The sequence below is a fragment of the Heterocephalus glaber genome, unplaced genomic scaffold, assembly GCF_053883595.1.
Source record: "Heterocephalus glaber isolate CG9 unplaced genomic scaffold, H.glaber_assembly_v1.0 deba00001503, whole genome shotgun sequence".
Taxonomy (NCBI): Eukaryota; Metazoa; Chordata; class Mammalia; order Rodentia; family Bathyergidae; genus Heterocephalus; species Heterocephalus glaber.
The window spans coordinates 2,373,588-2,388,881 of NW_028258323.1; the positions used below are offsets into that span (position 1 = coordinate 2,373,588).

The window sequence follows — 15,294 nt, forward strand, 5'->3', positions numbered from 1 at the left end:
CAATTTCTAATTTCTTAATTTCTGAAACAATTTGTAAAACTTGGGTTCTAATTGGTTAAATCCTTTTCAGCTACATATTATGAAATATCAAATATTTCTAAAACTATTTTTGTAGTTGGAAAAAATTACAAATTAATTTTGATTAATCAAATTGAACTTAATTATTAATGATTTAATGTGGTTGTGGTTAACAGCAAAAGACTTAAGGAGCTGAGATAAAAATATCAGTGATAATTAGATTGAAACCTTATATTTCAGATAGGAAAATATGTTTTTAAAAAAACCTGTTTCAGGCTGGGAATTTAGCTCAGTGGTTCCGCCACATGCCTCGAAAGCGCAAGGTCCTGAGTTTGAACCCCGGTACCAAAAAACCCCAACAGAACCCGTTTCTTTTAAATATTATAAGTGGAATGAATTGGATGAGTTTTTTCTTTTTTTATTGCTTTGCTTCAGAGCTTAGAAAACTCTATCTGGTGCCATTTGTATTTTTGTGACCTAGCTTTCACTGTAATAGTTACTAAAGAAGATCTCAAGTCAAACACAAATTTTCTACTTTTTTTTTTTTTTTTTTTTTGGTACTGGGGATTGAATGCATGACCTTGTGCTTGTGAGGCAGGCATGGTGCCACTGAGCTAAATCCCCAGCCCTCTGCAATACAGTTTTTATTTTTTGGTACCAGGCATTGAACTCCAGTCCTTGTGCTTGCGGGGCAGGCGGAGGAACCACTGAGCTAAATCCCTGGCCCTGCAATACATTTCTGACCATCAGTTTGTAGCAGTAATGCTTATGTCTCACCACATTGGCCATCATGACACCTATTGTTCTCCACCTGCCTAATTCACCTTGCTGTGCTTTTATTTTCGAAAAATGAAATGTATAGAAATTTTGCAGAGCTTCTTCTCAACGAACACACAGAACTGCACAAAAGCTAGAACTAATTGGATCAAGCCATGGATAATCATCTGCATTTTAAATTGAGTTTGGCTAAAAAGCACTTGAATTCATTTTTTGTTTGAACTTAACATAACAACAAACAAAATTCATGAGCAGGTATTAAGAGCTGTCTCATGTTTCTCCAGCTACCCTCACTTTCTCTCCAAGGTAGTAAGGTCTAGGAAGCATAACTGTAATTTGATTTGAACTGTGAGTCCTGTTTTGATCTTTCATGAAGGTTTATTTAAATTTGTTTATTTAAATAAATGATGAAATAAACATGAATAGACATTTGGATTTTTATGGATTCTTTATTAGGATATTAAGATATTGAAAATAATACATACTAATCACAAAAGAGCAATATTAAATTCATCAAGTGTGCATGATGTTATAGATGATGTGAACTGTTTTTTCAAGTTTTATAATTAATAATTATCTTACAAATTGATACAGAGAGTGAAATTACTATGAGTTAAATTGCTGTTCACAAACAGTATACAGTCTTTCGTATATACTGAGTTAAAAGATTTATTTCCTAAGTTAATGTTAATTGCCTGGTACTTGTATATTGTTACCAAGCACTTACTCTCATTTTCTTCTCATACATGCAGACATTTTGCTATATATAAATCTACCAGTGTCATGGTTGTATATATTTCAGAAGTGGTTAGAACAGAGGAAGATGCTTGAAAGTTTGAGTTCCTTCAAATCTTAATTCAGAACAGGAGATTTTCATCTATGTCTTCTGTAAAAAACAAAAACAAAACAAAATATTACTTTTAGAAAGTCAAAGAAGTGGTAGCATGAACAAACTGTTAGAACTAGGGGATCAGAGAAGACTTCTAATACGTCGGTACGGTGGTGACTCAACCCTGGTGGGCACCGGCATTACTCATGATCTTTAAAAAATGTATATTCTTGGGCCTTATCCCTGGTCTCTGGAAGTAGAATCTCTAGGGGTCGACTAATGACATGTAGACAAATAGACATCCCTGCAGGTACTGCTGGTGCAAGGTTGAGAACCACTGACAGAAAGGACAGGTTAAGAGAAAGCCCAGCCAAATATGCTCATATAAGGGCAGCTAAAATACAACAGAAAAAGGCAAAGTATAGTGCTAGTTCAATTCAGTAACTTGTAGAAGAACTTGCTGCCATCCTATGGAAGATGACAGCATCCTCTGGGGAACATTAGACTACTTCTTACAGCATGGCTCACCCAAATGTACTTGGATGTGTTTTGTCAACTGTTAAACAAATACTTATAGCAGGTTAATTTGAGGCATACTAAACAACTACTCTGTTTCAGTAGCAGGTAATTTTACTGGCCAATATAATTATCTAACGAAAACAGTGGAAAGATTATAGACTTTGATATATTTCTTTTGAGTACTGGCTTCATTATTAAAATGGGCATACTCATTTCATTACTTTTAAGTTTTTTGAGAAACATAAGGCTTTATTAGGCAAACTTTGAAGTTCACACTCAAAGAAAATGGAGATGGGCCCTCAAGAGAGAGGTGCCTCGTTACTTACAAGTTTATATTTGAATACATACTTTTTGGCTGTTTTTGAGCTGTCCTGTTGACCTAAGGCTAATTCCTCTACCTGTGCTCAAGATCGCTTCTGACCTCAGGATTCTCTTTCTAGTCCCCACCCCCATATTCTTAACCTTTCCTTTTTGACTAGACCCCTTCCCCTTGGCATTTAAATACTGTAAGTCCAACCTCTAGAACAGTGCCTATTGTAAACCATCAGTAAAGTGGATGTTGAGCGAGTGACTAGGTGAGTGGATGAAGGAATGAATACATGAACTGCTCAAGCCTCTTTCATTCTAAAAAATGCTTCCTGCAACCCTCACTCTTTCCTGTCTTCAAGCATACACTCTGTCCTTTCTCATCTTCCATTCTTTCTCAGCCTGTAGAATCTGGTTTCTAACCTGACCACTCCACCATAACTACTCTTAGCAAAGACATCAGGTGTCTTATTTCCACATTGAAAGAGCATTCTCATTCTTTCATCCTCCTTGGTATTGCAGCAGCATTTGGCACTGTCAGTCTCTTCCTCCTCTTTGAAATATCTCCTTTGGCATGCGACTCTCCTGGTTGCCTTCCTTCATTTCTGGAGAGACTCCCCATTCCCTTAGTAAACTCCTTCCTCTTGTATCCATTGTCTAGCTGCTGCTGTTCCTGGGTGTTTTGTATTAGACCTTTTTTCATGCAAGTTCTCTTTGGGAGAATCAGTTCCCTTCCCTCATGTACATTACTCTCTGTATGTTCACAATTCCCAGATATATATTTCATTTCCAAAACTCTGCCTTGAAATGCAGACCCACATTTATCTGTCAACTTTCTGATGTCCCTATCCCACATTCTCCATGGAACCTTGCCTCCTTTTTTTTTTCTTTTGGTACCGGGGATTGAACTCGGGTCCTTGCGCTTGCGCAGCAGGCGGCAAAACCACTGAGCTAAATCCCCCGTCCTTGCCTTCTTATTTCTACATACTGTATACTTTCAGTTGGTTATATTTAAATATCTTGAATGTGTTACATCTCTATCTCCCCCTAGTCATTCCCCTGTTCAAGTTCTTTGCATCTCTTGCCTTGATTTATCACAATAACTTCTCAGTTGTTCTCTGGCCTCTCCACAATGGGACCAGAAAAGTCTGTCTTCAGCAAAAACTCACTCCTTTGTTTGGTAATTCCTCAGCACTCTTCAGATAGTGTCTCTGAATAGCTTAGTGAGACTTGCATGATCTGACTTGTTCACCCTAGTAGTCTCAGTTCGAATGTTTTCTTAAAGATTAATATGGATAGATGTCAATACCTGGTATGTCATGAGCCCCCCAATCACTCTAGCAAACCCCATTATTACAGGTAAAGATGAGACTCACTGAAGATAAGTGGCCTGCCTATTGCACATAGCTAGTGAATGACACAACTGAAAGAAATATCAACAATTCTGGTTCAAATCCTGGACAGTTAGCATTCAGGAAAACACTGGCTATCTCCTTCGTGGATTTCTCAGCTCCAAGTCAGGGAACCTGATGATTTTTATTTTATTTTTTTCTTTCCCTACCTGTATCCCAAGGCGATAACTTTTTTACTTATTCTGACTGATTAGTGATTTATTATGTGTTAATTCTTTCCTTTCTTCAAAATAACCTAAAGATGGCTAAACCACAGAGCACAAACAAGATCATTAGCAGCTTTGCAAGGCAGTGACCTGTAAGCCCTTCCTGCTCCTCCCAGACAGCGCCCAGCACCAAACTCAGTGAGCTCACAGGTTGAAGAGCTGCCAGCAGTTTTGCAAAAGGAATGACCAAGAACAACTGGTTTCCTTAATTAAATAAGCAGCCTTCATTCAAATTTGCCCTTTTTCAGCCCTTTAAAATTATATGTTCTGCCAGGCGTGGTGATGCACGCCTGTGATCCCAGTACTTGGGAAGCTGAGGCAAGGAGGATCGCCATGAGTTTGAGGCCAGCTCCGACTACATAGTTTAAGGACAGCCTGAACTACATAGCGAGACCTTGTATGAAAACACCAAAAATAAATAAATAAACAAACAAACAAACAAATAAATAAATAAAATAAAATTACACGTCTTGTAAAAGGGCCTAGGTAGAAATGTCCCATCTCACTTAAGTTCCTCTTTTTTGATAATGGTGGTATGGGGGTAGGGTGTGGGGAAGTTGACCTTGGTACCCTTTGTCTTTTTTTTTTTGGTACAGGGAATGGAACTCGGGTCTTTGCGCTTGCGCAGCAGGCGGGCGAAACCACTGAGCTAAATCCCAGGTCCTCCCTTTGTCTTTTTAATAGGGGAGTTGGGAAATATAGTTTTAGCCTTTTTAAGGCCCAGAATTGAATTTTTATAAGTACTGTACTTGTAGAATAGGTGCCAGAAAAAAATTAACATTATTTGTATGTGTCTGTATCTTAATAGCTTATCAATTTCACATCAGTGCTAACAAGATCTAGCCTCTGAGATGGTTTTCAATGATCCCCACCTCCAGTGTGACTGACATAATATGACAGAATTAATAGCATGGGCTTCAATCTTTCTGTCTGTCTCTAGCTAGAACCATCCAGTGAATGAGCTACTGCTAGATTCCTGACCCTTGAGACTATGAGGGAAATTTCAGGCTGCTAAATTTGCACTAATTTGTTATGCAGCATAGACAGCTAATACACAAAACTAAGTTCTTGCTAAAATAGACATTGTTCATTACAGTTATGTTCATTTTACAGAATAATATTTTAGAGGAAAAGGACTAACCATTTCTGCTGCCCTATTTATCAGTAAATATGTTCTCATCCTCTCAGTTCTTTCTCTGATTTCAAGACACTATATACTGGCATGAAGACTGTTTTTAAAGTGAAAGTCACACAGGTTACCTCCTTTTGGGAAATTCTGACCTTTGGTAAACTTGCTTTACTTTCCTGATTGGCTAGGGTTAGACATAAAACCTCTCTCTGCTTCAGCATTTTGATGTTCACTATTATTTACATTCTGTGAACAGCTTCAAAGCTTGTTTTTAAACATATTTCATAACTTGATTTTTTTTTTTTTGGTACCGGGGATCAAACTCAAGTCCTTGCAGTTGTGCAGCAGGCAGCGAAACCACTGAGCTAAATCCCAGGCCTGATAACTTGATTATTGAAAACATACTGTCTCATAAAATTCAACTCAAACTTAGGAAAAGAAAAGGAAGTAGATCAAGACATAACAACACGTGTCTGAATTTAAATTCTTCTATTGCAAGAAAAAAGAAAGAACTATCTAATCTCCCCCATATCTCCACGCCTACCCCAGTTACTGAAGATGCAGCCATGAGTCTATTTTGGATTAAGTATTAGTATATGGGTTCAACTTGTGGTGTAAGATCCCATCTTTAGTGGGTTGGTAATGACTTCTAAGGTATCTTCTGACATCTCCCATTTTCAGAAGGGGGCTTGCTGTTTTATTTTCATGTATGAGTTTTAAAAGTTTAATACTCAGGTTGAAGAGGGATATAAAGTAAGGAAGCATACAAAGCCTTCTGAGATTTGGCACAGCTCTCTGGATTCATATTGCTTAGGTGGCTGCTGAACCCTCAGTGCAGGACTATGCTCTTAGGCCTATAGGGCTCAGGATTTATTTGAGGAAGAAAACTCTACTATCCTTTGGCCAATGATGAATTTACCTTCTTTAATTCCAAAGCAATGGCCCCACTCCTTCAAGGTGATGTGCTTGTCCTTGTTGGGGTCACACTCTTCGAAGAAGCGGGTTATGCAGTGTTCCATGGGCACCAGAGAAGCACGTAGAGGAGCAAGCTCAGAATGTGTCAAGACCCTGCAGTGAAGTAAATGCCAGCCTGTTTGTTACCAGAGTAGCTTGTGTATGAAGATTGTATCTTAGGATCATTGAGAACATTTCCCTTCTCCAAAGTGCTGTGTATGCCAGACATATAGTACATAGAGTAAAAACTGTGAATGTGGCTAAGTTTGTGGGTAAGATTGATAGGTTTTGAGATGTCAGTTCCTCTGGTGTCTGTCTCCACTGGAAACTGTCCTCCCTCTGCCCTAAATCTGTAGATGTACACCCAGAAATCATGCTTGTGCAACCTAGCTCTTACCCACTGGTGACACTTTATTATTCCTGATGTAGGCACCTACCCACATTTGGCCATCAGAGTATCTTAGAAATTTTGAGTCAAGAATGAGAAAGTTGAAAGAATCTCTATGGGAAACTAGATCTTAATATGTAACATTAGGAGGTATGGCATAGCCATATTCTGTTATTTTCAAAATTTTGTGTTTAGACTCCTAATCATGATTATTTGGCATTTCATTGTTTGAAAATGGAACTGGAAATCTTCCTAATTTTATTTCAATTTCTCCTTTGCATAGATATCCATTATATCATAGAGTGACCTGGTAATGGGGAGGTAAAGAGTTTTTACCTGTCCATAGGATGCCGGTCAAGTTCATTAAACTGCCAGTGTACAGGATACACATACATATGGTAGTTTTTCTTAAAGTCTCTTAAGAGAAGTTCAATGGGATGGTCCCCAGCCAAGAGTCTCTTCTCATCCAGGTAGATTTTCTTGACCTAAGATTAAAGAAGGGAGATGATTGTCAGAACATCATCAGAAAAGGGTAATGGAATTGCCACTTGTTAAACTGTACTTGAAGGATAACAAAACATGACAGAGGAAAACCTATCCAGGGCATCCTGTGCAACCCAACTAAATGTCTTCTAATCAACACTATAGTCTTTCTTTATAGAATAAAGCTGACGGAAGAAACGTGGTTTTCAAAACAATCCGAGGCTTTTAAAAAAATCTTCTCTTTTAACCAAATAAGTTCATCACATGTTTTTAAAACTCCAGAAGGTTATAATGAAAAGAGATGAACTGACTTAGGCAACATTCCTGATTAGTTAGTGAAAAATCCCGCTCCTTCCCCAAGTGCGCAGTCCATCCTTAAACCTCTGTGTATTCCAACCAGTGTCTGCTCAGTCTCCATGTAGCCTGATCTGCTGCTGAAATTTTAAAGATTGGCCCTTGAAATTCCTCTGTTTCAAACTTAGTGTTTTCAAGGCTGTCTGCAATGATGTATTAAAGAGGGAGGACAGCGATTACCCATGAGCAATGCACAGGAAACTCTTACCCTGGGTCATTACCTATTTACTGACCAATTGGAAGTAATTACACAGAACTTCCACCCTGTCCCACCTACCCATTTAATGACTTCCCTCCCTGGTACCAGCAATGAGCTTCCTGTGCTCCTAATGTCAGCCTCATCTTGCACTTTTTAACCTTAATATATCATTGACAGTATGAGAATAGGTTTCCCTTGTATCATACATCTAAATCTTGTCTGTGAGGGCAAAAAAAAAAATCTCAGATTTAAAACATGTTAGGATCTGGAGTGTCCTGAAGGCCCCTGTGTTTAAGGCCAGGTTCCTGGCCTGGGGCTCACTCCTGGGAGAGGGTGGGAGGTGTACAAGCTGAGCTGGAAATTTCCCAGTCCCATGGGGTGAGCCCTTGAAAGGCAAGGGCAAGTCCTTATAGCTGGCCCTTCCCCTTCCTTCCTTCCTTCCTTCCTTCCTTCCTTCCTTCCTTCCTTCCTTCCTTCCTTCCTTCCTCCCTACCTCACCATGAGGGAAACAGCTCGCTCTTCCACAGCAGCCTACCATGACTGTTGCCTCAGCACAGGCCCATATGATAGAGGCAATAGATCAGGAACAGAATCATCAAAACTGAACCAAAACAAACCTTTACTCTTTTTAAGTTTCATCATCTCAGATACTGGTTATAGTAACTGAAAGCTGGCTAACACAGACCTGACTACACAAATTCTGTATTTATATTAACTTAGCTCAACCACAGCTTTCTCTAGGTATGATTTAAGGAGCTTAGGCCACTGCTTTTTTGGTGGGAATGGGACAGTTAGACAGGGTCCCAAGTCCTGTGACATGAAGGGTGATCGCGACAAGGATGTTAATCCCTGTGCAGAGGCAGAGTAGGCTTTTGTCACTGTCCAGAGGTAGGTGGCCCCCACTACATTGTTTCCTCAGGCCCCGCAGACAGACACATAGGCCATGGATAACTTACCTTACTTCTCTGTTTCTCATTTAGATACCCAGCATGTTTAGGGTTAGGTTCATAAAGCTGCATGAGGATATTCTTGAGCCAGTCTCTCATCCGTAGAGGAAACTGAGCCACTTCAAAGTCCGTACAAACAGGAATAGCTGTTAGGAGAAAAAAATATATTGTGATCTTTGGAACTTGTTTCTGCCCTATGATAAGTCCTCATAACTGGAAGCTCAGCGACTTCTGGAGACTGATGGTGCTTCCCCTCTGCCCATTATTACAACAGTGGTCCTTGACACTGTGGCATAGCAGAATTGCCTGGGTGTTTAAAAACATCAAGTGCCAGATTCCACTTAAGGAATTTCTGATTTGATTTGTTTAGAGTTGAGGCTGGATATCAAGATGTTTCAAAAGCTCCAAAAACAATTTTTTGTGCATAGCTGAGACTGAGAATCAGTGCTTGAGAACAGAGAGCTAGAATTTAGAAGAGCGGGGCATGAGAGCTGTTTCTTAGAGGAAGAGGAAAACGTAGCACACACTACAGTAACAAATAATGCTAAATCTCAGTGGCACAAGAAACAAAAGCTCATGTCTCCATCTTGTTACAAGTCCAGAACAAGTTGGTAGGAGGGCTCTGTGTCTCGCAGTCTCCTCTGGCCTCGTCATTTGCCTCTGCCATCTCAAAAGACTTTGAGGTTGGTGGTGGCAAAGAGGGGGACACTGAGAACCATACACCAGCTCTTAAATTCCTCTGCGCCGGACACAGGGATGAGTTTGCTCATTCAGTGAACAGGGCAGGGCATAGCACCACATCTAACATCAAGGGGATGATGGGTTTAATCCTCTTGGAGGCAGGAAGGGGAAGAAAACCGAGACATGGTTGCAGGAGTTTTTGTTCCTGAGAGGAGTCAAACACAGTTGAGAGTATCCTGGGGAAAGACAACTACTTTAGAAAACTTCTGGGAGAATATGTTGTCATAAAATTCTAGGCAAAGACTTAAATCGGGAAGAGGGCAAATAATTTACCAAAATTCCAGTAATTCATCTCTATTGTTCATTGGATAACATTATCCTAGTGGTTCTGAGCCCTGGCTGCACATTAGAATTGTCTAGGTTACTTGATAAACAAATGAAAAACAGTGTCAGGGTTCTAGCCCAGTCCAGTTAAATCAGAGTCTTCTGTGGCAAAGGGCTGGGAATTCTCATTTTTTAAGTCTCCCCAGTTGAATTGAGTGTTCACCCTGAGCTTCTAACTACATGAACTTTTTCTTACTTGCATACATAGAATTCAGCATAGACAGATTCATCCCAAACCCTCCCAGAAATGATGGTTGTAGTCATGAGGGAATCTTACATTTGCAGGCCCCAAAATAATCCAGCTGCAGTTGGTGTCCCTTTTTGGTCCCCTCCAGTCTGCACTTAGTGGCAAACAGATGACAGGAGCTTGCATAGGTCTGGTTGTCAGTGCCACAAGCCTGGGAAAGGCAAGCAAACACAAAAGCAGATGGAAAACACTGCTTCCGAGAGCTCAGAGGATGTCTGATAAATGGTGCTGTGCTGAGGATGTGGTTGGGTAGGTAAGAATATTACAACTACAGTTCTCCACACAAGCTTAAATATCGCATAGTTTCTCTTATATGAGAAACCTAAATTATAAATAAAGCACAAAATATGAGATGGATAATAAGAAGTAGGGAGATACACTTTTCTCACAAGGGGAAGGAGACGAAGAGATGGAGAGAGGGAAAAGGGACCAAAAAAGAAATTATTATATGTTAGGTACATGTACAAACACCCTACAATAAATGTAATCATTATGTACTACAAACGTACCAATAAAAATAAAAATTAAGAAAAAACAAAAAAATTACAGTACAAAAAATATGTATTATGTACATGCACCAAATATACATAAGGAATGCAAACATTATGTACTGCAAACATGTACTAATTTAAAAAATGACACACAAAAAATTGCAATTCTCCAATACAGCTCAAACAAAACAAAACAGCAAACCAACCTCAACTAAATCATATCACTGGTGGTGACAGTTGAGCTCTAGATAAGCTCAGAAGGGTGGATGTTGCAGATGTTCCAGGGATAAATGAGTTTGAACTCATTATTACCTTTTTACGGAATACCTAAAATACTTATTTGTCTGGCATTTGTTTTTGTTCCGTATCACTTCAAATATTAGATGATAACCTGTGCATCTACTTCAAAAAATAAAAGAAGTCACTTGCCAACTCTTCATTCAGGTCACTGCTGTGGTGCAGCTGAGGGACTGCTTTGGGGAACACTCACTTGATCAAGGGGTTTTGCCGGAGGACAAGCCACTGGGTCTTGGCAGACGCAGTGGGGCTTTCCCTGTGGCTCGGCCTTGCAGACATGCCCTCTTTTACACTGGAAGTTCACACAGGAATCTAACAGGAAATTTTGGAAAGGAACATGGACAGAGAAATTGAGTGCATGAATGCAAATTCATCCAGACAATCAGGTTCATTTTCATAAAGAAGGCAGAGCATTTGAAACTTTTGAAATTGATAAATTTTCCAGTGGGAAAACATGAGTAACTGCTTTAACTGATGTATTAATTCCCAGATGGAATCTTCTGGCATCAGATTTTAACATGATAGTTTAGATTTCTTGTGGCAGTTTAGAATGGAGATGTAAATTTGATTGGCCTGCCTGTGTTGCACAGTGTGAAGTGTGTTGGGCAGATTCCTCAAAAGTTAAATAAGCCAGGAGAATTTTATTGTATTGAAATTTAAAGTGTTTGTGAATGGGGTAGGAATTAAGCCCTTCATTAAGTAAGGGATCTGAATTCAGTAGTAAATTATAGATTTGGAAATCAATCAATAAATTTGAATTGATTATTGTCAGAAGCCAATTAGGTTTGCAGTGATAGCTCAATGGGACTTTTAGTTTGTCAACACATTAATCCAGAGTTTATCAAACAAACACAGGAATGTATCAACATTTATGGGAACTTGTCCTTGCAGAGGACTGGGGAGAGGGAAGGGAAGGGCAAAATTGGAATTTGCCAAAGGGGCAGATTCAAAGTGGCAGGTTCTGTCTCCTCCTGCGTGTGGTCATAAAGGGCTGGCTGCCGGCATATTCACCAACACTGTGCACCCGCTCGTGGTCTTCACTCCAAGTCTCTTCTTCATTTGACGAGCTCTGCGCTTTCTTGGCCTTTAAGATAATAAGAGCAGAAGTTAAGCCCTGTTGGAGGAGAGCTGTTAATTAGTTTATACATTATAAATTATAATTTATATCCCCACTGAGCATACTTCTCATGGCCAAATAATGTCAGGTTTCGGAAAGAACCAGCACCAGCTGCAGAGGTAGACGGTAATCTTTGGAGGGCTGGACCTCACCTGTCTTCACGCACTGCATTCAGAGCTGTATCCCAGGGGATCCCTCAACATGAGTTAGAATTTCCTTTTTGGAGTTGGAAAACACTAGCAATGCAAAATTTATTAGTGACTGTTCTGTAACTAAGACAGGGTTATATCAGAGATCTCTACAAAGTTGTTTGTTTGTTTTTTTAGTACCTGGGATTGAACTTGGGACCTTGCACTTGCAGGGCAGGCGCCAGCACCACTAAGCTAAATCTCCAGCCCTCTACAAAGTTGTTGATAAAGCTTTCTGAGCAGATTTTTAAAATATAAGAAAACTCCCACCTTAGAATGGCAGCACAGTTCTGAGCAATGGAGATTGCTGTTGGCCTTGCTCCCCATGGCTGTGCCAGTTCCCCCCTGGGTGGCTACTGGAGTTTTGCAGGAAAGCTCTGAATGATTAAACAGCCAAATAAAGTACTTTCTTCTTGCTTCCTGTGATTTCTGGATTTTCATTATGGTGTGTATTTGCTTAATAAAGCAGAACTGCAGTCTTTATAGCTAACTCCTCAGACTTCTCTCACTACGTCAGAGGCATCTTGTTGGATATCGAGGATTTTACTGGAAGGTAATATGGCATCTGCTTTCCACACACTGGAGCTGCTGCTGTTTTCTGGGTCTGTTAGAACTTATTCCTGCTACTGCCAGGGACTTTCAACTGCCTGCATCTATATTTCTGGTCACAGAAGACCATGCAAAGCTACTTAACCTGCTCAAAGGACAGAAAATTGAAAAATTGAAATGCTCCAAAATTGAAAACTTTTGAGGACTGACAAGATATCATAAGTGGAAAATTCTATACCCTACCTCATGTAATAGCTTGCAGTCAAAAGACAGGTATACTAAAAATATTGTACAAAATTATCTTTAGGCTATGTGTACAGAATATGCATGAAACAAGTTAATTTTATGTTTAGATATGGATTTCTTTTCCAAGATATCTCATTATCTCCTCCATATTCTGAATTATGAAAAAAATATGAAATCTGAAACCCTTCTGGTCCCAGTCATTTCTAACAAGGTTTACTCAGCCTATATTATATCTCAGTAATTAACTGATGGAAATGCACACGGGACACTGTGAGAGCACAGAGAAAGGGCCTGGCTATTTGTTGGTAACCAACATAATTGGATGAGTATCACTGTAAATAATCTTACCCCTTGGTGGTCTCCAGGCTCACTGGTGTCTACATTCTCATTCTTACGTGCTCTTTCTCTCTCCTCCTCATATTTGAGGTGATAGGAAATGGATTGGGCCTTTTCAGCCTCTATAAAGTCCTGGCTTGGCACAAAGTAGTCATCACTTGCACTGTGCTTTGAGTCATCATTACCCCCATCAGCATCAGCTCCAGGGTTTCTGGGTGTCATGTGACTATCATCAGTAGGATCCATTAGTAGAGCCTCAGAAACAGTCTTTTTATCTGTGTCCTTATGGTTGCCAACAGCCACAAGGCCCGTTTCTCCTTCTTGGCTCTGCCATTCAGTATCTTGAACATGTTTATTGATGTTTGAGGCACTGTCCTCTTCTATTTCTGCATTAGAATTGTCTTCTTCTTCCTGGTTACCTTGCTCAAACTCATCCTCCTGCATCCTGCTTACTTGAGTTGGTTGATTGGATTCGTCCAAGGTATCATCAGAGTGCCTACTGTCTTCTTCTTGCTTGCTGTTAGAATTTTCTTCAGGAAATTCTTCCTCCCTGTCTGGGTTATCCATGGGGTTGCCATCTTCCCCTGGCTCTTTTTCCTCTTCCTCTTTTCCATTGGGAATATTTGGATCCTGCTCTTGGCTTTCTTCCTCTCTTAGGTCTTGGTTCTGTGTGCTGTTCTTGTTCAACTGAAGATGTGAATCATTTACAGGCTGTTCTTGGTTTTCCTCTCCCTGTGTGATGTTTTCTTGTTGGTTAGAATCCACAAAGAGAGTAACATTGGTGGCAGGGAAATCAATGTTTTCTGGGAGTTTTTTCTTTTGAGACTCAATTGTATCTTCTTTTGGCTCTAAGTTAACTTCAGTTGGTGAATACTCTAAATTCACACTTAAGTCATCATCACTGCCCTGATCTACCAATTCCAGCTCATAGCTGTGAGTCTTGTCCTGTTCGGCCGACTGTTCGTGGGTTCCTTCTTCTGACCTTAATGTTGAAGATTGTTCAGCCTTAAAGGAAAAAAATCTTATTTGTTAAATGAATGACAATGCAATCACATTTAAACATTTCCTAAGGTAGCATTTAATATTCACTCTTCCTTTTCCTCACGTATTATCATGCAAATATATGTAAGATGTTCTTCACATTCTATAGACAAGGTTCAACTGGAATTTGAATCTTAAAATAAAACAACTATAGAATTTAACCTGAGGAGTAAAACTCATTAATCCCCATCAAATGATTACAGCAGTTGATGGAATATCATGTTTAAATAAAGTGGAGACATGAATAAGGTAATCACTTTGACCTTGCTTTGGATAGTAAATTCTGATGAGAACTAAAAATATCATATTAATATGATGATGTTACTTCTACCTTGTGATTAGGATGGTTTTCTGTGGATACTGTGGTTTCCTTTTCATTGTCTGCAGCTTCAACCCTTACAGTAGGGATTTTCTTATTGTTGGGTGTTACCAATGTTTCAGCAGTTGGTTTGGAATGATCAGATAAAAATCTTGCATTTGTCTGAAAAGATTAAAAACTTGTTTGTGTTACTCTTATCTAGATCCCATTTAAAAGTTGGTAGTTTTTCTGTTATTATTATTAGTAGCTCTATGCTTCATTCATATCATCAGTTAAAACACTCTAGAATTTTTGAGGATACAAGTGAATGTTCAGAATATAATGTTAAGTGAAAGAATTCTAATTGTGTTTAAGAAAAAGTTACATAGTATATGCAAAGATTGGGTGAAAATTGAACAGCAAAAAAAAAGTTCAATAATGATTGCCTTTGAATTTTGGAATTATTTTCTGTTCTTCAAACTTTTACAAAGCATTAGTACTGTACAATTTTGAAAAGTGTTGTTTAATATAAATTTGAAGCCAAATAAAATTAGCCATAGGATATAGTATTGTAAATTTCCTTAATATTTACACTGATACTTAGCAGAAAAGGTTATAAAATCTTTTATTAAATATTTATTTAGTTCTTAATAGATAGGCCTTAACATCCTCCGGGAAATCTTTTAATAAAAACATTTTAATCTAGAAGTAATTCAAAGATTATGTGAAACAAGGCACCAGGCCTGGTAGATAAAGATGACCATGGAGGGTTGTCCCAATGGGAAGGATGGCTGTGACTGTTTCTAGTGAAGTCTGGGATGTGGGAGAAGAGCTAGGCAGTGATGCAAGATGGGGAAGTTGAACAACTAGACTTCATGCTAGGGCATTCCTTTAGTTC

General features: G+C 39.2%; 1 protein-coding gene across 1 annotated transcript in view; it reads right to left on the minus strand.

Moving 5' to 3' along the window:
* Window positions 1-1,224: 1,224 nt before the first annotated feature.
* Window positions 1,225-15,294, minus strand: part of Sparcl1 (SPARC like 1) — a 35,129-nt gene continuing 21,059 nt past the window's right edge. Inside the window, exons 3-11 of the mRNA XM_004870552.4 lie at window positions 14,430-14,579; window positions 13,070-14,062; window positions 11,633-11,705; window positions 10,815-10,933; window positions 9,864-9,984; window positions 8,531-8,667; window positions 6,875-7,023; window positions 6,116-6,264; window positions 1,225-1,681 (exon numbers count right to left, since the gene is read on the minus strand). Coding sequence (XP_004870609.1) covers window positions 1,653-1,681; window positions 6,116-6,264; window positions 6,875-7,023; window positions 8,531-8,667; window positions 9,864-9,984; window positions 10,815-10,933; window positions 11,633-11,705; window positions 13,070-14,062; window positions 14,430-14,579 — 1,920 coding nt within the window. The 3' untranslated portion in view covers window positions 1,225-1,652. The remainder of the gene's footprint in view (window positions 1,682-6,115; window positions 6,265-6,874; window positions 7,024-8,530; window positions 8,668-9,863; window positions 9,985-10,814; window positions 10,934-11,632; window positions 11,706-13,069; window positions 14,063-14,429; window positions 14,580-15,294) is intronic.